The sequence below is a fragment of the Melanotaenia boesemani genome, chromosome 12 (assembly GCF_017639745.1).
Source record: "Melanotaenia boesemani isolate fMelBoe1 chromosome 12, fMelBoe1.pri, whole genome shotgun sequence".
Lineage (NCBI taxonomy): Eukaryota > Metazoa > Chordata > Actinopteri > Atheriniformes > Melanotaeniidae > Melanotaenia > Melanotaenia boesemani.
Genome location: NC_055693.1, coordinates 1,927,760 through 1,954,878, shown reverse-complemented (window position 1 = coordinate 1,954,878; position 27,119 = coordinate 1,927,760). Strand labels below are relative to the sequence as shown.

General features: G+C 41.0%; 1 protein-coding gene across 2 annotated transcripts in view; it reads right to left on the bottom strand.

The window, feature by feature from the left end:
* The window catches only part of LOC121650710 (contactin-associated protein-like 5), a 168,961-nt gene that overhangs the window by 8,397 nt on the left and 133,445 nt on the right, over window positions 1-27,119 (bottom strand). For both annotated transcript variants that reach the window (XR_006012319.1, XM_042002380.1), the window contains exons 15-20: window positions 25,972-26,099; window positions 23,248-23,418; window positions 22,362-22,580; window positions 12,384-12,623; window positions 9,322-9,543; window positions 2,398-2,531 (exon numbers count right to left, since the gene is read on the bottom strand). Coding sequence is in view for 1 of the 2 variants with exons in the window: in XM_042002380.1 (XP_041858314.1) it covers window positions 2,398-2,531; window positions 9,322-9,543; window positions 12,384-12,623; window positions 22,362-22,580; window positions 23,248-23,418; window positions 25,972-26,099 (1,114 nt within the window). In the remaining variant the exon portion in view is untranslated. The remainder of the gene's footprint in view (window positions 1-2,397; window positions 2,532-9,321; window positions 9,544-12,383; window positions 12,624-22,361; window positions 22,581-23,247; window positions 23,419-25,971; window positions 26,100-27,119) is intronic.

Below are 27,119 nucleotides of genomic sequence, written 5' to 3'. Positions count from 1 at the left end.
ACTACTTTATTCATTCCTAGGATTACTTTACTCATTCCTAGGATTACTTTACTCATTCCTAGGATTACTTTACTTATCCTAGGACTACTTTATTCATTCCTAGGATTACTTTACTCATTCCTATGATTACTTTACTCATTCCTAGGACTACTTTATTCATTCCTAGGATTACTTTACTCATTCCTATGATTACTTTACTCATTCCTAGGACTACTTTATTCATTCCTAGGATTACTTTACTCATTCCTAGGATTACTTTACTCATTCCTAGGATTACTTTACTTATCCTAGGACTACTTTACTCATTCCTAGGATTACTTTACTCATTCCTAGGATTACTTTACTCATTCCTAGGATTACTTTACTCATTCCTAGGACTACTTTACTCATTCCTAGGATTACTTTACTCATTCCTATGATTACTTTACTCATTCCTAGGACTACTTTATTCATTCCTAGGATTACTTTACTCATTCCTATGATTACTTTACTCATTCCTAGGACTACTTTATTCATTCCTAGGATTACTTTACTCATTCCTAGGATTACTTTACTCATTCCTAGGATTACTTTACTTATCCTAGGACTACTTTACTCATTCCTAGGATTACTTTATTCATTCCTAGGATTACTTTACTCATTCCTAGGATTACTTTACTCATTCCTAGGATTACTTTACTCATTCCTAGGACTACTTTACTCATTCCTAGGATTACTTTACTCATTCCTATGATTACTCTACTCATTCTTAGTACTACTTTACTCATTCCTAGGATTAATTTACTCATTCCTAGTACTACTTTACTCATTCCTAGGATTACTCTACTCATTCTTAGTACTACTTTACTCATTCCTAGGATTACTCTACTCATTCTTAGTACTACTTTACTCATTCCTAGGATTACTTTGCTTATTCCTAGGACTACTTTACTCATTCCTAGGATTACTTTACTCATTCCTAGGATTACTTTACTTATCCTAGGACTACTTTACTCATTCCTAGGATTACTTTACTTATCCTAGGACTACTTTATTCATTCCTAGGATTACTTTACTCATTCCTAGGATTACTTTACTTATCCTAGGACTACTTTACTCATTCCTAGGATTACTCTACTCATTCTTAGTACTACTTTACTCATTCCTAGGATTATTTTGCTTATTCCTAGGACTACTTTACTCATTCCTAGGACTACTTTACTCATTCCTAGGACTACTCTACTCATTCTTAGTACTACTTTACTCATTCCTAGGATTACTTTGCTTATTCCTAGGACTACTTTCCTCATTCCTAGGATTACTTTACTCATTCCTAGGACTACTTTACTCATTCCTAGGACTACTTTACTCATTCTTAGTACTACTTTACTCATTCCTAGGATTACTTTATTCATTCCTAGGACTACTTTACTCATTCCTAGGACTACTTTATTCATTCCTAGGACTACGTTTTATCTCCCTAGGATGATTGTATTAGATTCTTGGACTGCTTTACTAATTCCTAGATGAAAGTACTAACCATACTAAACCATGTTACTTGACACTGACAGTAATGTGGTTTTAAATGTTGAAATGGTGAAATTGTACTTCATGTATTTTGAGGAAATCATGTCAGAGGGGAGGCAGAAAAACAGACCTCTTCAAGCAGGTAAACACTGATGACCCTTAAATGTTCCACAGACAGAGAAAAAGCTTTAAACTGCTGCCAGTTAAAGACATCCTGATGTCTCCGACATGGAAATCAGCTCATCAGTGATGACAGACTCCCTGTGGATCGGCTGATTCTCTAATCTAAACCTGAATGAAACAGCACAGGACCATCTGTGTTGGTTTTCTCATCAACACAGCTAAAAGCATCTGTGAAATGCCATCCAATGTTTCTACATTTGCTATTCTTACAAGATCTGGGTGTCAGCCCACTTAAACCACTTAGTAAAGGTCAGAGGAAAATGTGGTTACGAAGCAACCCGACACTGCAGGGAAACCTTTAGCTGACCTTCAGAGGCTTATCTTGTCATCCTGCTGGAGCGTATTCCTCACAACGCTCGGTGGTAAAACAACCTTGGTAACTCCCGTAAAGATGATTCCCCCAACAATCAATTATAAACTGATAATGAATAATTTAGGATGAATGTATCTGCTCTGTCTGGGTTCGCCATCATCTGAAGCGTGTTGGGCTGAAACATGACTCCACACACACTCTTCTTCTGAAAAGAAGGGAAGTGTTACATGACAGGTCAGAGATCAGTCGTGGTTTGGAAGTGAGTCGGATTTCTGATGGTGGAAAAACAGCAGAGAAATTTCTCTGAAAATGTGGAGAAACCACAGACCTCCTAGACTCCTAGTGCACATTTCCCTCCAGCTGGTCATGTGATCACAGTCCACTGCAACACTCACCTGCACATAGAGGTTTTTTCCCACTCGGTGGATTCGGACTCGGTGAAGACGCCCATCCGCCAGGTTATTGAGAGCAGGACCGAACACATCCGGACTCCTGTCAGTCTGAAGGTGGTACCAGATCTGCAGACTCCCTGAACACAAACCATGAGGAGATGAGTAGGATGCAACTCTGCTCTCTCACACCTCCATCACCAAGCTTCACAAGAACTGATTCATCCCGACGCCCACAGAAGATTTAAGATCCACAGATATAAATCCAGCCCACAAACACATCTGACTGTAAAAGGGATCTTATACGAAACATAACGGGATTGCTAACGTGTACACACCGTGCTCTTTAGGAGATCCTTCACTGAAACTAAATCTGTGAAAAAGAAAGTGCAAAACAACGATCTGGTACTCCGACCTCGGATGAACATCACACTGTGTTGTTTATTTTGTGTCCACTCCATGATGCAGCAGCTGAAAGCAGCTCAGTCATTCATTCAGTTCCACTCCAGTTCATTGGTTTCTGCAGCTCTCTGAAGGCCTACCACAGCATCTCAGTCACGTTGAGGTCTGGTCTTTCAATCACGTCACCAGCCTGGTTCTGGTGTAGATCTGCTGCTGTGTTTGGGATCATTGTCCTGCTGCATGAGACAGTTTCAGCCAAACTTTAGCTGTTGGACAGATGGACTCAGATCTGACTCTAGGAGACTTTAGTATCCAGAGGAGTTTATAGTCCACTCAGTGACTGCAAAATGTCCAGATCATCATCCCTCCACCACCGTGCTGACAGCTGCTATGAGGTGTTTGTGCTGATATCCTGTGTGTTCTGACCAAACATGCCCACCTTGGTCTGGTCTGTCTGAAGGACATAGTTGACCCCTTACTGTTTGCCCAGCGCAGATAGCCAGACAGCTAACTCTACCAGTGATGGAGGATGAAGGTATTTCCTCTTCATGAACTTTATTATCACGTCGTTTGACAGAGTAAAACTGAAATAAACTCATTTCCTTTAGAACTGTTCATCTATAAAAGATAAGAAATTAGTCACAACATCAAAAAGAGCTAACTAGCTTCAACAGAGATAACTAGCTTTAACAGTGATAACTAGTTTCAACAGCGATAACTAGCTTCAACAGAGCTAATTAGCTTCAGCAGAGCTAACTAGCTCAACAGTCATAACTAGCTTCAACAGAGCTAACTAGCTTCAACAGAGCTAACTAGCTCAACAGTCATAACTAGCTTCAGCAGAGCTAACTAGCTTCAACAGTGCTAACTAGCTTCAACAGTGCTAACTAGCTCAACAGTCATAACTAGCTTCAACAGAGCTAACTAGCTTCAACAGTGCTAACTAGCTCAACAGTCATAACTAGCTTCAACAGAGCTAACTAGCTTCAACAGTGCTAACTAGCTCAACAGTCATAACTAGCTTCAACAGAGCTAATTAGCTTCAGTTGAGCTAAGTAGTGTCAACAGAGCTAACTTGCTAACATGCTAATACTAGTGTATTCTAGTGGCAGAGCATGCTAACATTAACATTTAATATAAACGTCCAAACACTGTAATGTTTTAGAACAGCTGACACCATAAAAACACTGATTTTGATTTCAGGTCAAAGTTCAGCATCTGTAACCAGCTCAGTCTCATTCTAGCTGGTCCAAGTAACCTGTAAACTAGTTACTCTGCGTTGTGTTTTACTCTGCGTTGTGTGTTACTCTGCGTTGTGTGTTACTCTGCGTTGTGTTTTACTCTGCGTTGTGTGTTACTCTGCGTTGTGTGTTACTCTGCGTTGTGTTTTACTCTGCGTTGTGTGTTACTCTGCGTTGTGTGTTACTCTGCGTTGTGTTTTACTCTGCGTTGTGTGTTACTCTGCGTTGTGTGTTACTCTGCGTTGTGTGTTACTCTGCGTTGTGTTTTACTCTGCGTTGTGTTTTACTCTGCGTTGTGTGTTACTCTGCGTTGTGTGTTACTCTGCGTTGTGTGTTACTCTGCGTTGTGTTTTACTCTGCGTTGTGTGTTACTCTGCGTTGTGTGTTACTCTGCGTTGTGTTTTACTCTGCGTTGTGTGTTACTCTGCGTTGTGTTTTACTCTGCGTTGTGTGTTACTCTGCGTTGTGTGTTACTCTGCGTTGTGTTTTACTCTGCGTTGTGTGTTACTCTGCGTTGTGTGTTACTCTGCGTTGTGTGTTACTCTGCGTTGTGTGTTACTCTGCGTTGTGTTTTACTCTGCGTTGTGTGTTACTCTGCGTTGTGTTTTACTCTGCGTTGTGTTTTACTCTGCGTTGTGTGTTACTCTGCGTTGTGTGTTACTCTGCGTTGTGTTTTACTCTGCGTTGTGTGTTACTCTGCGTTGTGTGTTACTCTGCGTTGTGTGTTACTCTGCGTTGTGTTTTACTCTGCGTTGTGTGTTACTCTGCGTTGTGTGTTACTCTGCGTTGTGTTTCTTTCTTTCTCCTGCAACCTTCCCAACAAACCATGCTGATTCAGTCTTTTTCTGACTGGACTGTCAGGAACTTTAACATTTAACCTGCTAACTGAGGCCTGGAGAGTCTGGGATGGAGATCTGGGATTTTACAGTTTCTCTGAGTATTGCATGGTCTGATGTTGGACTGAACATGCAGGGATGTCCATTCTTGGAAAGGTTGGCAGCCATCTGGAATGTTTTTCTCCTGTGAATAATGTCTCTGTAGAATGAAGGCCTCCAGACAGTTTGGAAATGACCTGATAACCCTTCAGCTGCTTCTCTAAGGTCATTCTGATGTCTTTCCTCCTCGGCGTTGTGTCAACACACGCTGCATGCTGATAGTTTTTGCTCAGTAAATAATGACACAGTGTGACATGGTGCTGCTGATCTGAGCTTCTGAGAAACGTTTTCATGCTGCTCATTTATAAATAAACTTCTATCTGAGCTCCCATTCTCTTTCAGCAGTCTACAAATATTTATCTCATAGCTCTTTACTTCAAAACTGAACAAGTCAATATGGGCTCAGTGTTTTTCTCTCTTAAACACACACACACACACAGCTGGTGTGAGATCAAAGAGTCAGAAAGCTATGCATTGTCAAGTGGAGCTGGGTCAATATTACAATTCCCAGTGTGTAAGTGAAGGGCTTTGTGTTGTGATTCATTTCAGGTACTGAGAGTGCTCCACCAGATGAAGGTCACTGTGGATAAAGTGTCGCCCCTGCCCTTCACTGTTTACCCAGACCTGAGGGACATGGCTGCTCAGCTTTGACACACACCGGTGGATTAGGACTCCGGCTAAAAACCACACACAGGTGCTACACATGCCACTCAATATCATGCTCTGAAGTGTGGGTACAGCTTAAACACTGGCAGCTTAACGCTTCCAGGGCTGTCATGTGTCAGAGGCTGAAAAGGCTGAGACGCGGCGCTGACAGGCCGGAACAGGCGGCGCAGATGTGACAACCTGCCTCGCAAATTTTACCCAGACTATTTCCTACCCGCTAAGAGAGCGTGAGAGAGGAAGAGATGCAGAGGAGGAGCTCAGAGGTCAAGTCTTGTCAGTTACCCGTGAATGCAGCGAGGTGTGGGGGTGGATTCAGGATTATATTCATGTGAGGGGCTCTGAGACGACCCGTCTCGCTTATTTCTCATCAGCCTCCATCTTTAGACTTTATTTTCACACATTTATTACATGTTTCACACAACAGTAGGAGGACACGCTCGTTTGGATAAAGATAGAGATAATTATAGGATCTGTCCTTGTTTCAGAGGATTTGATTAAAATATCACTTTAAAAAAATACAGTTTGATTTATTAACCTTTACCCCCTTAACACCTGAATTTCTTAATTATTTTATAAAAGCTAATAAATATAGGAAAAAAAATGAAAAAAAGTGGAATCAAATTACAAATATATATTAATAATAATAAATAAATAAATAACATAAATAACAGAAGATAAATAAAAACATTATTTAATTAGATAAAAATAATATTTTCCCTAACAACAAACAAAACCAAAAAAAATCCACAACATTTAAATTTCCCTTAATAAAGTCATTTTCATTTTATTTATTTGTAATTATTTAATAGATTTATTTCAGCACTAATTTACACCCAGTTTGATTTCTGTTTTAATTTAAAGTTAATGCAACACTGATCTTATTGTTTCCAATGTTCGCCCGCCTCCAGCTGAACTCACCGTCAGGAAAACTATCTCCAGGGTAATCAAGCAAGAGCATTTGGTAACCATGGCAACGCATGCAGGGCGCTTAGGAGGTCGGAAAAAAGAGGGGTAAAACCATAGAGAGCAGGCGTTACGTCTGTAAATGAATCTGATGTGTATTTTTTAAAAAGCTGTTTCCTGTAGCTTTTTTTTTTTTTTTTTTACTGATGTTCATTGATGAACAAAATTTAACTTTGAAATAAAAAAATTTAAAAATAAATGAACAAAGAAGTAAACACTTGGCTGTTACAGACGTTTCTGTAGTTAAATAAAGATAAATCTGGGATTATTGTGTTTGGAACCGAAGATGAGCTCAAACCTCCTGAAAATAACTGAGAGCTGTGAACCATAAACAGGTATTTGGGGACAGATGAGTTTTTCATTTAGATTAATTTAATTTAATGGCAGCAGAAGTTTGCTTTGGTTTGTTAGATCTCAGTTGCCCACAAAAGTGTAGTAGACCAACTTGGTTGGGATACTACTTGGAGAAGAGGAGCTCCCCAGGGCTCCATGTTAGTCCCCCTATTGTTCAGCGTCTACATGACCCACCAGCTCAGAAACAAACCAAATATCTGGCCATAATTATGCTGGCACCGGGGGATTCGGGTCCCAGACAAAATCAATATGTGGATGTTCCAGAAGTTTCTTCAGCTAAATAAAGGACATCGTCTGAGATCGCTGCGCTCTTCCTCAGCTTCAGTCAGCAAAGCTCAAACCAACAAATCAGTCCAGAAATCTCGGTGTAAATTTTAACATCCATGTTACAGCAGAGACCAGATCAGCCTGCTACCACCGAAGAATGTTTCTGAAATAAAGGGACTGATGACAACATGATTTAGAAAACACTCTTAATATTCTGTTTTCAGTAGTCATGACGACAGTAATGGAGATTTTACAGGTCTCTCTAAAAAGTCACTAAAACAAGTGCAACCGATGCTGCTGCTGGTGTCCTCACAAAGACCCGAAAAAGTTCTCACATCTCTGCTCTGGTTCTGGTCCAGAATATAGATCTGATCTGCTGACACCATCTGAGACACTTCTAAGATCACCTGGGTCCAGTCTGCTTTCCATCCAGAGACTTTAAACTACACATTTAGCTTTTATGTCCCAATATCTGGAACAAACTACCAGAAAACCTGAAGAAATCCACTAATTATGGCAGGATTTTATGTCTTGTGGTTTAAGTCTAGTAAATAATTGAGCATTAGAGCCACAGGGCTGCTTTTCACATAGCTTACTCAGTAAAGCCCTTAAAATAAAAACAGCTGATGGTAACACTGATGAGCTTCTACATCCAACAGCAAGCAAGACAAATAGGAAAAAAACTAACCAGTACCAGGGTCATTGGTACGTTATTCATACATTACACTGATGTAATATACAAATAATATTAAAGCCTCAGAGCTGCAGCTCATCTGAGGAGTATTAACCCTTAAAACTCCACCAGATCTCGGGTGCAACCCGAGCGCCATCTCTTCCACCATCAGGAGCGGTGGTGTGTATCTCTGTGGGGTAAACTGTGATGGATATTTAACCCTTTAGCTGATCTACGGAGGTTTTCCAGCATTTCTATCCCGTCCAGGAGGTTTACAATCCAGCCACTAAATGTAGTTTTATTCAGAGACTCTATCTGGTAAATCCACAATGATCCATGATAACAGCATTATTCATCACATTTCACCATAAAAACATCACCATCACTACTATGTTGCTAAGAGACCTCTATTTAGACCTGGACATGATGATGAAGCCACTTCCTGTCAGACTTTCCACCAATCAGAGAGCTTAGATTGACGGTAACGTCCAATCAGGAGCAGCCAAAGATCAACCAGTGAGCAGAAAGTTCTATGTGTGTGTGAAAAGAAGAAAAATAATGCTCCTCTATGGCTGGAATAAAGCCAAGAAGACGTTTCTGATGCACGGTGGCGCCACAAAGCAGCTGAGCTGGAGTTGGTTTAGTGAGGATAGCAGGTAAATAGTAGCAGGAATAACTGGAAATGAGGAAAAAGTGGAAACGTGTTAAAGTACAGTTAGAATGGCTGGAATTAAGGGGAAGCTTCTGGAAGCTCAGCTCCCCTAAACACATTCAGCTGATACTCTGGTCCACTATCAGGTTACATTACAGTTTTCCATTAAGGTTCCTGATGTTTCTTTGAAATAGGAATACACCAATACCACATTTTTTCAAACCAAGTACAAGTACACTGACATTTGAGTACTTGGCGATCCCAGGTTCAGATATGAGCTCTAACACAGTTCAGTGGTGAGGAGCGTGCACCAGAACGTGAGAAGGAGGACTGAGTGGTTGAATGTGTGATATATCCGGTGGGTCGTCCTGCAGCACCTCTAAATGTAGGAGTAGAAAACTGTCAGCAGCTTCAGAAATAAGGAGGATAAAGTGGTTTTAGGTGGGTTCGGATCACCTCTGTAACAAAGCACCAAAATCTGCTTCTCTCACCGAGACGATGGCAAATCTGGATTTTTAACAGGAGTAATAACTTTAACTAACTTCTGCAGACGGATCTCTCTGCCTGATGTGTAAGCTCTAACAGCTCTAGATCTAGTTTTTAAGTCAAATTTCCCAACAACGCTGGTGACCTGCTCTGTTTATTTCATCTGTGGACAGCAGCATCGTTTGTTTGTTGTGTACCGTCAGACGTCCAAAAAACAAACAAAAAAAACATTTAAGGCAAACGTGTGGAGTGGAAGGGGTTAATCTTGTGTGAGATGTAAGATGTGCCTACCATTCTTGGTGAGGATGACGGCGATGTACTGCTGGCTGAAGGTGCTGACAGTCAGCAGCATGGCCGGCCTCTGGGAGGTGACGAAGCTGAAGGCCACGTCCTCTCTGGCCCTGCTGTCCGTGGAGACGCTGGAGGCCTGAGAGCTCTTGTTCTGCATCACAGAGAAGGGCTCCTGGAAGGTGTAGGTCACCGAAGACTCTCTGTCGAAGGACACCGACACCTCTGCAGGGAGAACAGGCTGCTTTCAGCTCCAGTTATCAGACGTGATGTGCTTCATGGAAACAGCCATTTAAACTGCTTTAATGGAGATTATTGACAAAAACATTCAACAAAACCACTGATTTCATGCAGGTCTGGCCAAAGCGACGCCTTTCCTCAGAGACGAGATGATACACAATGACAGAGGAGTGGATTTCTCCACTACCTAAAAATAGCCGGCATTAGTGTCCATCTCGCGGAGCTGCATCAAAACAAGTTGCAGCATTTTATGTTTCATCACTTGGGGCAATTTATCAGATATCTCCCTCTGGGGCCACAAAAGCCTTCACACAACTTCTCCCTCATACGCAGAGCGGCTTCTTAGACCTACATGCTACTTTGATGTGTAAAATTGGCACAGCTCTCCTTTAAGGCAGCCTAGCCTCCCAAATGACCATAAAACCTTAAAACAAGCCAGGAAAGCAGAGCGAGGAGAGTCCTTGCTCAGGCCGATGTTATATAAGCACCGAGGTGGAGATTTGTGTCGATGCAAACTTCTCATCCATGTCTTTAAAGCAGTCTTGATCATTGACGCTGTTCAGAGTTTTTCTTTGGTTGCATCACATTACATGCTACATTCATGCAAGATTCTGTTTCTATATTATTTTATTAATAAACATCCCCTTCAGCAGAAAATGGCCCATTTCACATGATGAGCAGCTCAACAAACGAGACGCTTGTGTTGAACCGATCGTGAAACTAATTTAACCTTCAGGTTTGTCCTTCCTGGGGTTAATGATGTGACGTGAGCGTCACACCTTCACCCTGCTGCTGCAACACACACCAGCAGCACATCGACTCCGGCCTAAAAACTTTAACTATTGCCCCAGAAATGAGACAACAGGCCTCGCAGCTCAGACGTTTAAAATGTTTATTGTCTCAAGAGCCCCGCTCCAAACATCTGCTTCAGAATTGTTTTTATTAAGAAATATTTCAGGTGTGGCGTGCTGGAGAGGATGATCCAAGCTTCTGTTCTGTTTAGATAGATAAGTCTACTTCCTTGTTTTGACAAAGCAGCTTTAAACGGCCTTCAGACTTTTACCTGGTACAACACATGACTCCCGTTCTTTTCAGTGTTTGCTAGTGAGCTGTAGCCTTCATTATAAAATCTTAGCTCTGACTTTTAGAGTCATACGTGGTCAAGCTTCCTGTACATGTCTGACCCGCGGAGGTCATCAGGTCCGAGGCTGCCGCTGACCCCACCTACTCGCTGTAAACCTGGTGGTGTTCTGGCTTTTCCGAGGTTCCGCTAACGCACCGCGTACAGACTCCGTTCAGTCCTTTAAAAGCAGCTGAAGACGTTTTTACAGACCTTCATTTCTCCTTCTGTTGTCATGACTTCTTATATCTGATTTTCATTTGTTTTGAAGCACTTTGAGATTTTTATCTGTGAAAAGTGATATATGAATTACTTTTACTTATTAAAAAAGCCTGTAAGCAACCAAACTGAAGGAAATGAAAACGTTTTGATTTCATTTTGTCTTTAAAACAAAGTAAACGTGAATAAAAACACAAAATGATCTGTTGAGCCCAGAAAACAATAAAATAAAATAACCATGATACTACTACTACTTCTGCTACTACTACTACTAATAATAACATAATTATATTATTATTAATTATTATATTATTATTATAAATATAATAACATCACTCGCCTCTGAAATGCAACTAAGAGTCATGAAATTATTTAATCAGTCTAAAAATAAAAATGATACAGGTCAGAAGAAGAAACATGAATATTTTATCAAATTTTAAAGAAATTTGTAAAAATGAATGCGTAGTTATTAAATTTATTAAAACTTATGTTATTATTTACTTTCAATTTTAAGTCAAATTGGATATTTAATATAGCTTAAAAATAAATGTAAATTTCACTGTCAAATTATTAAAATTATTAGTCATGATTAATCACAGCTTACAAATTAATAATCATGATTAATCATGATTAATCACCATTGGTGACTATGCCTGAAATCTGCCCGTTTTTTCTGCATTTAACGTTTATTCCAGCAGTCGTGTGACCTGACGTCTTCCGTTGACCCAAGCCGGAGTGGCGCTCCTCTAAACTAGCGCCCCTACAGGTGACAGAAGGTAATGCAGATCTCTAAACTGGACAACCATGAATGAACTTCGTTCCTCAAATTCCTCCGAGCAGAATTTCCCCAGAGCAAAAATCATCATCACGTGTTTCCTTTAAGAAGCCAAAAAGTGTTTCCTTCCTCGTCTCCTCCTGGAAATCTGCCATTTTAAAGACACGTTAAGCCAAACAGGGGGATGCAGTTGCCCTGACGACCACTAGAGGAAACATCTCATTCAAATGTGATCACAAGTCAGGATGTCCTTCATGAGCAAGAGGACAGTCTCACTAGATAAGCTCAGACATTTAAAATAAAACTTTTTCTCCCACAGATGGAGACATGAATCACAGAATCTACTGAACACAGTGACATCAGTCTGTGGTTTCACTTTCAGATGATGATGATGAGGAGGAAGAGGAGTAAATGTGAAGAGTGGTTATCCAGAATCTTCCTTTGTGTTTGCAGAGTGTGTTTAATTCATTTCTTTGTTTGCTCAGCCTGCTCCGCGGTGCTCACATCCTGCAGGAGATAATTTGTTCTAATGCATTTTAAATGTTCTCAGGCTGCAGCCAGGACAAGTATTCATTTATCTCTCGCTGTTCTCGCTCTCTTATTGGTTCTCTGTAATGGAATAACCTCGACAGTGATCAATTTTCTGTTTGTTATAATCAGTATTAACTGAATAAAAGAAATCCAGCATGTGTCGCGTGTTTCCACACACACCTTGGTTGCAGGTGGTCCCTCCGTAGGCCGACTGCGAGCAGTCGCAGATGTAGCCGTTGCTCTTCTCGATGCACCTCCCTCGGTTGTGGCAGAGGCTGCTGGAGCCGCTGCAGTATCCCGGGCAGCCGGCGCTCACGCCTGGCGTCATTTTGGCCCTCTCCTCCAGGTCGAAGGTCACGCCGTTGACCGCGAGAGACCTGATGCAGCCCAGGAAGCCCCTCTGCTGGGACGCCGTTCCTCCTGTTGAACACAAAGCAGTGAGAGGCGCCGTCTGAAAGCTTCTGAGGGTTTATTATCTACCGCAGACCGAACTAAGACTTAACAAAGTAATGGACTGCACAGGTCTTCAGGAAACACAGTGACAGCTGCAAATGTTTACCTCCCAGAGGTGGAAGAATGATGGCATGGGATGGAAAATGAATCATACTGTTGTGCTAGTCATTTATCTGAAGGAAAAAAACACAAACCTGTGGGTATAATCTCCTTTCACGATGCCTTTAGGCTGACAAATGATGCTTGTTAAATCCTGTATTGTTTCAGATGAAGAGAAGCTCTGCTTATATGTGCTGCATGCATTTGTAATGAGCCTCCTCATTTCAAATCTGACTACTTCAAGTCAAATCAAGCGTGCTGCTGTGACGAGCTGTAATACAGTGTATGAGTGCTATTTTTCATGCTATTAACCCTTCCCACCAAGGTCCCTGCAGCAGGACTCTTATTGCAGCACAACCCACCTCCATTTTTCACAGGCTGAATGGATGTAGAGGCTTCAGGTACTGTTCAGACTGAAATGGAAGCAGTGCTTTGTCTCTATAGAACAGAACCTGGAGAGCATGAGCTCATCCAGAACTTCTTCCAAACAGCTTGTTTGCCACAGAACAAACAACATCTAAACTTCAATCTGCGCAGCCTGAATATTAGTAAAAAACGTAACGGGGGAGGATCAGCCTGGAGTGATGGAGAGCACACGGACAACATGACAGAAGAGTTTGGCTACATGGAGGCAAGAATATTTATATTATTATGACTATCTGCACCATTTACACTGGGGATAAAACAAGTAATTAAAAGTCACAGCAGCTATGATCACACTTCTGCTCCAGCGAGAACAAAGCCGTGTGCTTTGGACGGAGCCTCCGTGACGTCACTCGTAGGTTTCTGAAGAGCAAAAGTATGAGCGTGGGGGTGGATGATTGACGTCTATCAAACTCCGAGCTGCCTGCAGCTAAGAGCTAACTGAACCAGCTCGGATCTAACGTGAGCTAACCGATTAATGAAGGTAGGCGGGCTAAAGGTAAGGTGCGCTGTTAGCCGGCTAAAAACCGCGGTTGTGCTGCACTCTCCCTTCTTGCTGTGGATATTGGATACATCAATCAAAAGGACACGCCCCTAATTATGCCAAATTTCAAGATTAAATAACATCCAAATGCATGAGTTAGAAAAAAATTCACCCCCTCACTTGACCTATTAATCCTAAAATGGATTTTTGTACCAGGCTTTAAACATGTTTATTTCTGCTGTGAAGTTGGTCTTTTTAACACGGGAGTCTATGGGGATTGACCCTGTTTTGGAGCCCCTAGTGGACGAGGGGGGAACTGCAACTTTTTGCACTTCGGCATAGACTTCACATTTTACCGCTGGAGGTTGTCGCTTGGTTTCAGAGCACTTCTTAAAGATGATGAGGACAGTTTTTCCTACAAGGTCCAGTATGTTGTAAATCAATAATCAGTCCATTCCACATTATCAGATCCAGACAATTTAAAAATAAGTTTTATGAAAAGACTAATCTAAATCTACCAGTCTTAAAATACTAGTTTGAAAGTACTTGTGAGAAAATGCTAGTCTTAAAATACTTGTCAGAAAGTGTTAAGTGTTAAAATACTAGTAAAACTTGATTTGTCTAAAAAAGCTATGATGTTCATGCCGGCTTTGCTCAGCTCTCTGTCTCATGACACTTCTGTCCTACATCCATAGTTTTCCCATCACATCAAAGATTCTTCGTCAATACCTCAAACAGAGAGTGAAAAATGTCACATTGAGAATCAAAGTCAACATAAATAGACTTTAACACTATTTAGTTTGTTTTTCTGTCTTGAAGCTGCTGCACTGATGTTATTCTGCTCCGACACAGAAGCTGCTGATAGAAACGAGGCTTATTGATCATAGATGAGTGGACAGCATCTCATTTCTTTTACACAGAAATTTAAATAAATTGTTCGGTTGATGACATTGGCCAGAATTATCCACAGATGTTCTGTAACCCTGAACAGTTCAGCAGCTGCGATACCAACCATTTTATTTTTCTCTACTCATTAATATTCTAAAGTCTTCTTCACTGACCAGCTTCATTTTTCAACTGCAGCAATACATAGTGCAAGTTGGATAGTCATGTTTCCTTCCTTCCTTTTAACGAGACAAACTGAGGATCCACAAACCAATCCAATCCAGTCCAATCCAATTTTTATCTGTAAAGCACTTTAAGAAGAACAATGTCGACCAAAGTGCTGTACACAGCAAAGGTAAGAGGCAGCAAAAAAACACAAGGTAAAAAAAAACTTTATAAAAAATGAGGTCTCAACCATAAAAAAACAAACAAAACAAACAAAAAAACATTTAGAGGAAAGAAGAAAAGCCAGCAACTCAGGCTGCATTAAGTGAATAGGCTGGTCTAACATCCAACGCTGGTTCCACAGTTTTGGGTCGGTGACTGAACGGTCCCGTCTGAGCTTCCTCCTGGACTTAGGGACAGCTAACAGGCTAACAGAAACTGATCTGCCGACCTGAGAGAACGGGAGGGGGCGTAAGGCTGGAGCAGATCAGACAGATACTGTGGGGCCAGGCCATGGAGACATTAAAAACAGAATAAAAGGATTTTAAAATTAATCCTAAAACTAACCGGAAGCCAATGGAGGGAAGCTAAGATTGGGATAATATGCTGTCGTTTCCTAGTAACAGGAAAAGCCGAGCAGCAGCGCTCAAAACTAGCTGGAGTCATGTGACTGACATCTGGCTGAGCCCAGTAAAAAGTGCATTACAAAAGTCAAGAATGGATTAAAATCTCAAAGTGAAGCAAAGAAAGGAGAGATTTAACTTCAGCCAACTGATGCAGATTTGACTACCGAGTTAATCTGAGCATCAACCTGGAGATTGCTGTCTAGCTTTACACCAAGGTTTGAAGCAGTAGGCAATACTGTTTTAATTTGCTTAGATCAAGATCGACTTTGGAGGAATCACTAGGCCCAAAAGACAGAACTTCAGTCTCATTAAAATGCAAGAAAGTTTGAGACGTCCATGCCTTAATTTCAGTAATGCACTAGAGTAGGTAAGTTATGGAGTTAGCATTTTCCTGCTTCAGTGGAACATAAATCTGACCATCGTCAGCAAAGAAATTATCCTAATCAAACTTCCTAAGAATTGAGACAAGAGAAAGTAGGTGAAGTGAGAAGAGAAGAGGCCCAGGGATAGAACCTTGAGGGAGCCCACATATGAGAGGTACTGGGGAGGACTCAGAGGCTTCTCTCTGTTAGGTAAGAACCAAACCAACCCAAAGCACCAGCCTGAATACCCACAGAGCTCTCCAGGTGAGGTAAAAGGATCTGATGGTCCACTGTGTCGAAGGCAGCTGTCAGGTCCAACAGAACCAAAACAACACAGCGACCAGAATCTGTGTCCAAGAAAACATCATTAAGGACCCTGAACAGTGCTGACTCAGTACTGTGACGGGGTTTGAACCCAGGCTGGGACACTTCAAGCATGCCGCGCTGCACTAGGAATGATTTTAACTGGCAGTACACCATTTTCTCCAAAACCTTAGAAATAAAGGGGAGTTTAGAGATCGGCCTAAAGTTTGAGAGTACAGATGTATCCAGGCCAGGCTTTTTAATCATTGGTGTCTCTACTCGACGTTTAAAACTTGCCGGCATAGCCCATTTGCAAGGCTGCCATTCTCTTTAAAAAGGCGAGGCGGAAGTGGGTCATTTGGATAGTCAGCAGGATTCATCTGATTAATTATCTTTCCCAGAAAGGGCAGGCTAACAGGCTCAAACTGGTCTGACATCGTCCTGCTGGAATTGCCACATACATCCTAGGAAAAGACATGTCCGAAACTCCAACATCCACCTCTGCATCAGTGGTGCCTTCACACAGATGAAGTCCTCCACACCATCACAGCTTTCTCTGATAACAGCGTGGAGGACATTTCTCGTCTGTAATGTAGAAGCAGACGTCAGTTTTTCCCAAAAAAACACCTGGAACATGGACTCATCCTTCACAGGATGTGTGTCCACTGTCTTTTGGTCCATCAAAGTTTGTTCCAATTTGTCATTTAGAAATATTTGTTGAACTTACTGATGATTCTCTGACAGAATTTGGACCAAAGTAGTAAACTATGACCAATACCAGTTAGAGAGAATAAACCTTTGATGGATTCTGCTTTTATATCCAATCCTGACACCGTCACCAGTTAATCTGCTGGTTTTAAAATCTTCCAGAACCATCTTACTGGATATTCTAAAAACTTTTCTGTCTGCCTTCTTGTTACTGCAACACATTCTCGATTTGTTTAATTCATATTTGATATTTTTACTTATTTATATTTTATGAATTCAGTGATGTTGGTCAGTAAAGACACTAGAAATCACTTTTTAGTATTTCTGCCTGTTATAAAAAGGTTCAAACAAATTAATTATTTGTTGAAATAATACTTTGTACCATTTTAGAAAACCTGGTAACTTTAAAAAACGAAAAAAGACATTATCTAAACATTGTGAGAAATAAACTTAAACATAGTTGATTGTGTTTTGGAAATGAAAAAGAATGGAACTATGCATTAGCGCCTCCAGTACAAAAAGTCAACTTAGGAGTTAGTTTTAAATGTTATTTTTATTATAACAGAAACATGGAAACAGACTAAACCTTTGATAATTGCTGCTTTTATACCCAGTCCTGGCACCCTCACCTTTTACCATTAAAGAACTGGTTGTAAAATCTTCCAGAACAGAAAAAATTTCTATCTTTACTTGACTCTAGAACAACTTTCACCGAATGCAACAGATTCCACATTTATCTACAAATAGAATAATAAATCAATACATAAATATGATACATAAATAAATGCAATAAAGTTGGTCAGTGATGAGGCCGTAAATAATTTCTTTTGACTTTATTGGAGTTCAAACCAAATACTGAGGTTACATTAAGATAAACAGAAACCAAAAGGGTAATAAATAAAACAAAACAAAACATTGGAATTTGCTTCAACACCTGAACTATAGGAATGACATTTCTGCTTCTTATTTAGCTTGATTTTATTTTACATTATTTAGGTTTTTATAAAAAATAACCAGCTGTGGGGAATCAACACACTGACTTTGTTTTTAAAGAGAAAAACGAATTGACACTAAAATTACTTGGAGATCCTCAGATGATTATCACCTCCATTTGTCCTTTAACTCGTCTTATAAATGATTTCTATGGTAAATGATCCATTAGGTGGATGAACTGTGGCCTAAAATGGAGATAACATGAAAACCACCAGATTTTTATAACCTAATCTCTCCCAGAGTGTCATTAAAGAGACATTTAAATGTCAGAGAGGCAACGGCTGCAGCGTGGATGTGACGGGCACAAAGAGAGCGACCATGCACTTTAACCAGGCCAGTAATGAAAAAAACAATAAAATAAATTAGTTTTTTGGAAATTGGTTTCTTAGTAGGAAAGACTTGCATAGCTTAGCACAACACAGCGATGATGGATGTTCGCTTAAAGAGCTTTAATCTCTGCTCCTCTGCACGCCGGCTGTGAGGAGATAAATCTGAGTGTGCCTACATGAGAGAATAACTGGGCTGTTCCATGTGAGGCAACCAGAGGAGCTCCCCGCCATCTTTTATTTCCCTGTTCAAATGCTTGCATATATGACACAGAAGTCCCAATATTAGAGTCATGGGAAACTATTCATCAATTGAATGGCCTCTTTTACACAGAAGGAGTGGCGTGCTGGGTCTTATGGCAAGTTTAGGAGCCTCATAAAACTACTCGAAAGTCCTCATCAGACGTGGACTTTATGATTCAGCCTGATTTGACAGTCACAGTTCAAACATGCTGTAAAGTGTGAAATTTTCAGCTGTAGCTTCCCAACATGTCTTGATGAGTGTTATTGTGCTGAAAATGTGCACTCAAAATCTGGAAATGTGAGAGACAAATTAATTTTTCCTGTTGGGACTAAATGAAAACAAATACAGCTGGAACTTTTGCTCATTTTTACACTTTTTTAACAGTTTATCAAACCAGAAGTCCCACGTTTGACTTTGTGTTTTGCACACTAGAATATTAAACCTGGCATTCACATTTGTAAAGTTCATGCAGATTATTCAGATCTATATCTCTGCTTTTATTCAGAGTCTTTGGGGGGTGAACTGGTTTTATTGGATGCAGCTTTAAATATAAAGCATGACTGGTGCGATCAGCTCAACTTGCTTCTGAATTATTTAGTCCTTTAAAAAATTTGGATTTTCTCCAACTGCAACGATTTATACAAATTCAGGATTCTGAATTTTGCACATCGTTGCAATTTTAACCAATCAATGCAGCTTTAATGAAACCTTGACCAATCACAGCTCTCCTCTATGCTATACATATGTCATCAGCTTTACTTCTTATGTTTGTTTATGATCATGCAGTTGTACGAGAGAAATGTGAAGTATCTACCGTCACCACCGTGCATCAGTTTAAAACATCCAAATCTGCTGCAAATGCTAAAAAAATCAGATTTTTTTCTTTGTTTGTTTATGCAATTTGAACAATAAGTTTCATTATCTCTCTGTTGAACGTTAAAAAACACTGTGTTTATGTCAATAAAGAATGTTAAATTACTAGAAGCTGAATTTGAATTAATTAACGTTATGAATTTCAGGTGCTTTTGCAACAAACAGAAAACAAAAAAACAAAGTTAAAAAAACGGAACAGCTGCCACTTTCAACAAAAGATGCCACAAAATCAATTCCACTGTGTAAATTTCAATCAACAATGTTGGAATATCACTTTTAAAATTTCAGTTAGCTAGTTATTTTTAAGGTGGTTTTGCAAATCTGTCACAACTTTTTGCAAAAACTTGCCACAAAATGAGGAATTTTAGGTCGGAAAAACAAAAACAAACAAAAAAAAACCCAAACTTGGAGGGGGCTGTTAAATGGTTTTGTCTAATATTTTAACTTAATTACTTTCCTAAACTCATGTCCTCCATTTCTGTGTTGCAGCCCAATAAACGGGGTCGTATCAGAAATTGGGGGCTCGTCCGGGATCTTTTGGCTGCAAACTGAAAGTTTTCTTCAAAATCATGAATTTTCATCTGTTTTTGTTTTTTTTTAGATGTTTTCTGTGCAGGCAGGTTGTGTTGTTATCTCTCCTCAAGTCCACATCAGGGGTCAGATTCTCTTTCCTTAACCTCTTTTTCTTGATGTCATGGGAAAAAGTGATGTTTTTAAAAGAAAGTGGTGAGAGCATTTTTAAGAATTCATGATAAGATGATGAGAAATTAAGCAGACTGACTCTCAGCTGTTATGGAGGTCTGCAGCTGTGAAGCATTAAATCTACAGAAAGAGCTTCAGATTTTTCATCTAATCAATCTGATCATGTTGCACTGAGAATATAGATCATATTAGTAAGCTCAGATATGCAATATGACTTTATTATCAAGGATTGTGATTAAAAGAAAGAAAAAGTCAGGACCGAATTATCACCTTTCTCTCATTAAGGATGCTGCAGTGAAAACTACAGGAGATAATAAAGAAGCCTTGGAGCTCCTTCCCTCAGCTCTTATCATGGCTGCTGCTCTGATTCTTCCAGCTCATTTAATCAAAGAACCTTCCTGAGCAGAAGGGATTATCTGAGCGGACCTCCCAGGTGCAGCCAATGACACAGTTACGACAGAGATGTCCAATTTTGGTCCTTGAGGGCAGCTATCCTGCAGGTTTTAGACTCTTCCTTGCTTTCTGGAGGAGTCCTGAATTTAGGAAAGGTAAATCAGCTGCTTCAAACGGTTACCTCATCCACCTGCAGTGGCTTCGTATTTTCCTGCATAACTTTTAAACATTTAAAAGATTCTGTCTGAAGACTCAGGGGTGTTAATGCAGCATTAAAGGGTTTAATTCAGAAAAGGAAACTAATAAAGGCCTGCGTTTCTTTTCTCTCTTGTAAGAGGAAATGAGGAAAAAGTCAGTCTTAATTGATTATGTGATTAATCGTTGGCATAACTTACTTCCAATATAAATCCGTCAATATAAATCTAATTAGTACGAGGAACATGAACTGGGATTAATCTGACTACAAGTTTACTGGTGATGGGATCATGTGGGGCCTCTGGTCAGTACGGGCCCCAGTGTGGCCTCCTCACGTCGTCTCGAGTAGAAGCATCAGCAGCCTCAAACCATCCATCTTCCAGGTCAAAGTCACTGACACTTACTTTCTTTCTATCTGAAGTGTGATTGGATCTGCTGGTGCAGGGTCGCTGGATTGCTGGCACGTGATTGGTTGATTGGACACCTTCATGAACTCCTGAACCTCGGCGTTAATTTTGGACCAGGATCTGTCCTTTGACTCACATATCGTTGCTGGCAGGCAAAAACCTCCTATCTCCAAATATTGATTTTTTTTCTTCATAAATCAGTACTATTGGTCACCCTTTATGTCTGTCTGTAGTTACACAAATATTTATCCAAATATATATGCTGCAAAATGTAAAACACAATACCAAGTTTGATGACATGTCCAAATATACAAAAACCATACAATTTTATTCATTTCTTGAAAAATAACAGTTTTTGACTTCGGAGGTTTGTGCCCGACAGCAGCGACATATAATATAATAACATGTATAACATATATAATAACATGTTTCTAGGACCAGCCTTTTTCCACCTACGTAAACATTCTTAAATCAGGAATATTCCTCATTGTTGTTCTGCCACAAAAATGTTGATGTCGCTAGCAATGCAGTTCTTTGCACATATGCAGATGTAAAAAACTAAATAAATCAGGTACACAGGTCTACATGCACCAAGCGATCGGAGTATTGGGGAGAAACGTGGGCGCGTTAAACTGATTTCTCATAAAGCATAATCAGATTATGCTGTCTACATGATCACTTTAATAACTTTTGGTGTGCATGTAAATGGATTCATTATAGGAGAACCTCCCTCATACTGAAATACCTCATAATTAGTCTGCGTTGACTCATCAGTCTGAGTTTCCGTATAATCTGTAAATCTCAGCTCTGCTGAATCATGTGTGCACAAAGACCTCTGTAGCTGTAACAGGTAGCCCACCCACTTCCGCTTCACAATGTGAATATGACACATGCAAACATGACTAAATAATTTAAACATCCTACACTCAGCTGTGAAGTCACGTCACATTTTCCAACCTCATTTCCATAAATGACTGAAATGCTGCGATAAAAAAACAGAAAAAACGTCCAGAAGAGGCGAATATCGACCGTTTTACTCGGTGGAGTTGCTCCAAATATCCTGAGTTGACACTATTAAAACCTACAAAGAATATTGGATTGATTTTAAACCTCAGAATTTACAATGACCAGTGGATTCTAACTGTTTATGATTTGGTTTATATGAACTCAGTTTTATAAATTATAAATTGGACTAATATGGATCATATAATGGATGTGTTTTAATTGGATTATAACTGCACCGTGTTTGTAAAAGAGTTTTGAGAGAACTTGTGTCTGTATGAATAAAGCTGAATTGAACGTAATAAAGTGCTTGGAGTGTATTTTCCTCTGAGGAGTTGTTGGAAAGCAGAGACAACATGCTGGATTTGCATTCAGCAGACCACCAGCATCAGGACCACGCATGAATGCTGATGGCAGATTTGGAGCCGTATTGTGATGCTGTCCGCATCGCCTCCCTTCAAATATGGTTTGAAACATTCATGGTGGAGGTGTGCTGGGTCTGATGGCGGGCTTACCGACGAACAGCTGGCTGCTGAGCTGCAGGCGGAGGTGTCCGTCAGCCGGAGCCTCCAGGAAGCGGAGGGGCAGCTGGTCCACCTGCAGGGAGGCCTCCTTCACGTTTCGCTCTGCCCTCACGTAGTGCCACTGCCTGTCATTCAGAGGGAGGTGGGACTTCACGGACAGGACCGCCGGACCGTTCCCCACATCAAAGGAGAACGTCACCACCGAGGGAGCTGCGACACAGAGACAGCAGTCAGATCGGACTGAATGTGATATGAGCTTTTATGTGTTCTGCTCCATCCTGCCTTTCTGATGCAACGTGATACAATGCTGCTGAAAACTTGATGACCTGCATGGATTTATGAGGGGGCTCAGCTGACAGCTCGTCAATATTTCACAGCCTCTGTGATGCTGCAGTAATACAGAGCGGCTGCAGATATCCTCACAACAAAACACGAGATAATCAACAACTCCACAGGATTTCCAACAAATACACTCAGCTTCCTTCTCTGCTCATCAAGGTGACGTCTGCTGACTTACAGCTTACACGCACCACACCACACACACACACATACACATATATATATATATATAAATGTATATGTGTGTGTGTGTAAATGTGAGATCTTGACTTTTCTGCCTGTTCATTAGGCTTTTGTCTGTCTATGACGGCGTGCTCCTGCTGCCGACTCGGCCGCTGGGACTGCAACACGCTGTGCAGACCTGACAAGCTGCTTCTCAGGGAAATTGAACTGTCAGCTGAGGTACATCCCAGAGAAAAGCACAGGAAGTGGCTGGTGGCTTTTATAAGCGTTCTTAAATCTGGACAGTCTCTCTTCCAGTTTGTGGTCTTATCGTGTGCTGCGTTTTACTCTCATTGTGGTGGAAGTGTTCACTCACAGCTGAGCTCCACTCTGATGAAGTCCTTCAGGCCCTGGTTCTCCAGGAACACTCCAGAGGGGGTGCTGGTCTTGAAGTAGAAGGAGATATCAGAGGCCAGCTCAGCCTGCAGGGTGGGGAAGTAGAGGTATGACGACTCCTGGTAGAAGGAGGCGGCGCTCCAGATCGACTCTGGAGGGACAGAGGAAGAGGAGGAGGTCTGAACATCTTTTCTTCACAGGGATGAAATAAACCCTGAATCCAGAGACACAATCCTCATGTTACTCGCTAAATTCCACAAAAAACCCTGAAAATATGAAGTCATTTGATGTATTAGGACATAAAAAGAAAAAGATCCTTTTCATGTGCTGGAATTCAGTAAATCCAGCACATGAAGTCCTGCTGGTTCCTGATCAAACGGGGGTTCTGACCTTCAGACATGATGCTGCTGCTTTAGGTCAGACGTGTTTGTAGAGCAGAAAGTTTTATGTGTAGAAGCACGCCGTCCCAAAGCGACGCTGGAACTTCATCAGCTCCAGGATCAACAGCTGTAATGCAGTTTTAGCTGGAAGCCTGAACAACTCTCCTAAAATCACCCAGCTAGGCGCCACAGACGCCTCATTTCTCCTGTTTGAGGCTCTATTCTGTGACTTCCTGTCAAATTCAGAATAGAGTTCAAACTGCTTCTAACAACGTAGGAAGCTTCACCCCGATCGAGCTCTGAGCTCCAGGAAGGCTAGAGGATCAGGGTTAAGGGTCTGCAAGCCCAGCTGCCTCCTCTGTCGTAAAGCTTAGATTCATTTCTACTTTTATTCATCATGGCTGTTTCAGACGTTTATATTTACTCATATTTATACTTTTGCTTCTAGTGCTATAAAACAATTGTATTTGCTAAGGAGGGATATGAGGCTGTTTCAAGTCCTTTTGGCTGCTAGTGAAAACTGCGTTGCTAGGAAATGGTTAATCACCACCTACGATAACCGGCTGGCACGGGATAACTGGAAGCTGTTCAAGAATCCAAACGGCTGAATTTAACCAAATTTGGGACAAAGGGATTGAATTTATAACCTCGACCCAAGCAGACTTTATACCAGGGCTACTCAATTTGGTCCTACGAGGGCCGCAATCCAGCAGGTTTTCCATGTATCCCTGCACCAACACACCTGAGTCAAATTAGGTGGCTCTAACAGCCAATCAGGTTCTACACAATGACTCATTAATTTGACTCAGGTGTGTTGGAGCAGGGATACATGGAAAACCTTCTGGATTGCGGCCCCTCGTAGGACCAAATTGAGTAGCCCTGCTTTATACGACCCCTTCATCTCTTCTCTTTGTAAGTGTGTGTGTGTGTGTGTGTGTGTGTACGTATAAATGTTTTGTATTGTTTTTTTATTGACCTTTATTGGAAACAGTATAAGTAACCTTCTTGTTTTCTTGGATGCTTATTGATAAATGTCTTCATTTTAAATGTCATATTGATCATTTGATGACCTAAACATGCAGCTTCATTTTGTAAGTCATCGTCTTCCACAAAAAACTTTATTTACACCTCATTAACACCACTGCAATATGACCTGGTGTAATACATTTCCAACCCAAATAAATAAGCTGGAATTCTTCTAAAAGAAAGTCACAAGTGCCTCGTCATGGCCATGGCTCGTCATTATTGTCGAAATGCTTGTGTAACGTACCAGGTTGTCCATAAGCCCAAAGATAAACTGCAGCCTCTCTCCAATCTTCCTTCCTACGCACTTATGCCACCAAGAATGAAAGCAAATTTCTGTAAAAAGACTAAGACCTACGTGTAGCGGCTTTATGGCCTCGAGGAGAAGACATCTGCAATCAGCTCGATGAGAAAATAGAAATGTCTCATTCCATCTCCATCTTCTAGAAAAGGCTGATAACGCCATTCTTCTTATTGTACAGTTAATTTTAGGCAAATTCTTCATTATATCTAAAGCTTTGCCTGTAGATGAGTTTATTTATTTAAGTTCTTTCCATATGTATTCTAGTGATTTCTTTCCATTGTGTTTTCCATTGTTTTATGTCTTAATCGTATATTAATCTAATATTACTTAGAATCCTCTTTTTGTCTGTCTGTTATATGTTTACTTGTATGTTGTAACCAAAGAATAACTGGTCCATTTTCTGCTCATCACCATTTAACTGGTAGAAAACTGGGCCCTCTATTCTAAACTTTAAGTTGCTTCCTCGGGGTGAAACATTTACACTCTTACTGCAGTAAAAAATGTTCACTTTAAATGTTTTATTACTTTATGTGTGCGTCACTAAACTTAAGTGCAGAAAAGACACCCTAAATGTATTTAAAAAAAAGTTTTCTATTTATATAACACAATGTCAGGGAGGAAAGACATCAGCAGGCTCTGTACTCTGAGATTTATGTCTTTAACCTTTCAGTGATTTTATAAAACATGGATGATGGACAGTTTCAGGAACTTACATCAACTTTACATAAAACAGGTTCTGAAACCAACCAGATTAGAAAAAAATAAAAATATGAAAGCTTGAATCACTCATTTAGTCAAAAATGGGTTTTAAATCTTGAGGAAATGGCTGTTTCTTCTTCTTTGGAACATCACCATCACACTCCTCTTCCAGCTGAGAGGAACAGACAGAGTTTTTTCTCCATCCACAAACAAACAGCATCAGGAGTCAGAAACAACCTCTGAGCATCGTTTGTAATCTGCCTTCATCTGCTGCTCAACGCATGTAGTGATCACCTACTGTCTCCATAGCAACGCAGAGGGCCCACGTGGTAGACCGCCTGGGAGCCCGTCCTGTTGGTGTCTCCGATCACTATCTGGCTCACCGGCAGGTGGTCTTTATAGGAGAGGACTCCAGTATCATTAGCCCTGAGAGAGACAAAAACAGATGCATGAGCAGTCAGGCAGGGTCCTCGGGGGCCGAGCTCCTTCACAGGGGTCCAGAAGAAGTCGCTCATTCTTCTCCATTAGCAGCAAACACAGTGAAGACGAAGAGCATCATTCAGTACGCAGACAAGAGCCTGTGGAATGCCGTCTATCCTGAGAGCTTTGGCGTGGACTAACGCGCCGTAAGCAAAGACATCGCAGCTCCCGATGCTCCACGTCTCCAATGAGCCCTGCAGAGAGGTTCTCCTCTGGCTAAACACAACGCTGTACGGAGAAGGAGGAAACGCTGAGCTCTGTCATAACCGACACACAGGCTTCATTCTGAGACTGGTTCATGTTAGTGGGTCATTCTACCTGCTTCTAGTTCTACTGGAGAGCCCCTCACATCCATCCATCCATCCATCCATCCATCATCTTTCCATCATCCATCCATCCATCCATCCATCCATCATCCATCCATCCATCCATCATCCATCATCCATCCATCCATCCATCCATCCATCCATCATCTTTCCATCATCCATCCATCCATCCATCCATCCATCATCCATCCATCCATCCATCATCCATCATCCATCCATCCATCCATCCATCCATCCATCATCTTTCCATCATCCATCCATCCATCCATCCATCATCCATCCATCCATCCATCCATCATCCATCATCCATCCATCCATCCATCCATCATCTTTCCATCATCCATCCATCCATCCATCCATCATCCATCCATCCATCCATCATCCATCATCCATCCATCCATCCATCCATCCATCATCCATCCATCCATCCATCCATCATCCATCCATCATCCATCCATCCATCCATCCATCCATCCATCCATCCATCCATCCATCCATCCATCATCCATCCATCCATCCATCCATCATCCATCCATCATCCATCCATCCATCCATCCATCATCTTTCCATCATCCATCCATCCATCCATCCATCCATCATCCATCATCCATCCATCCATCCATCCATCATCCATCCATCC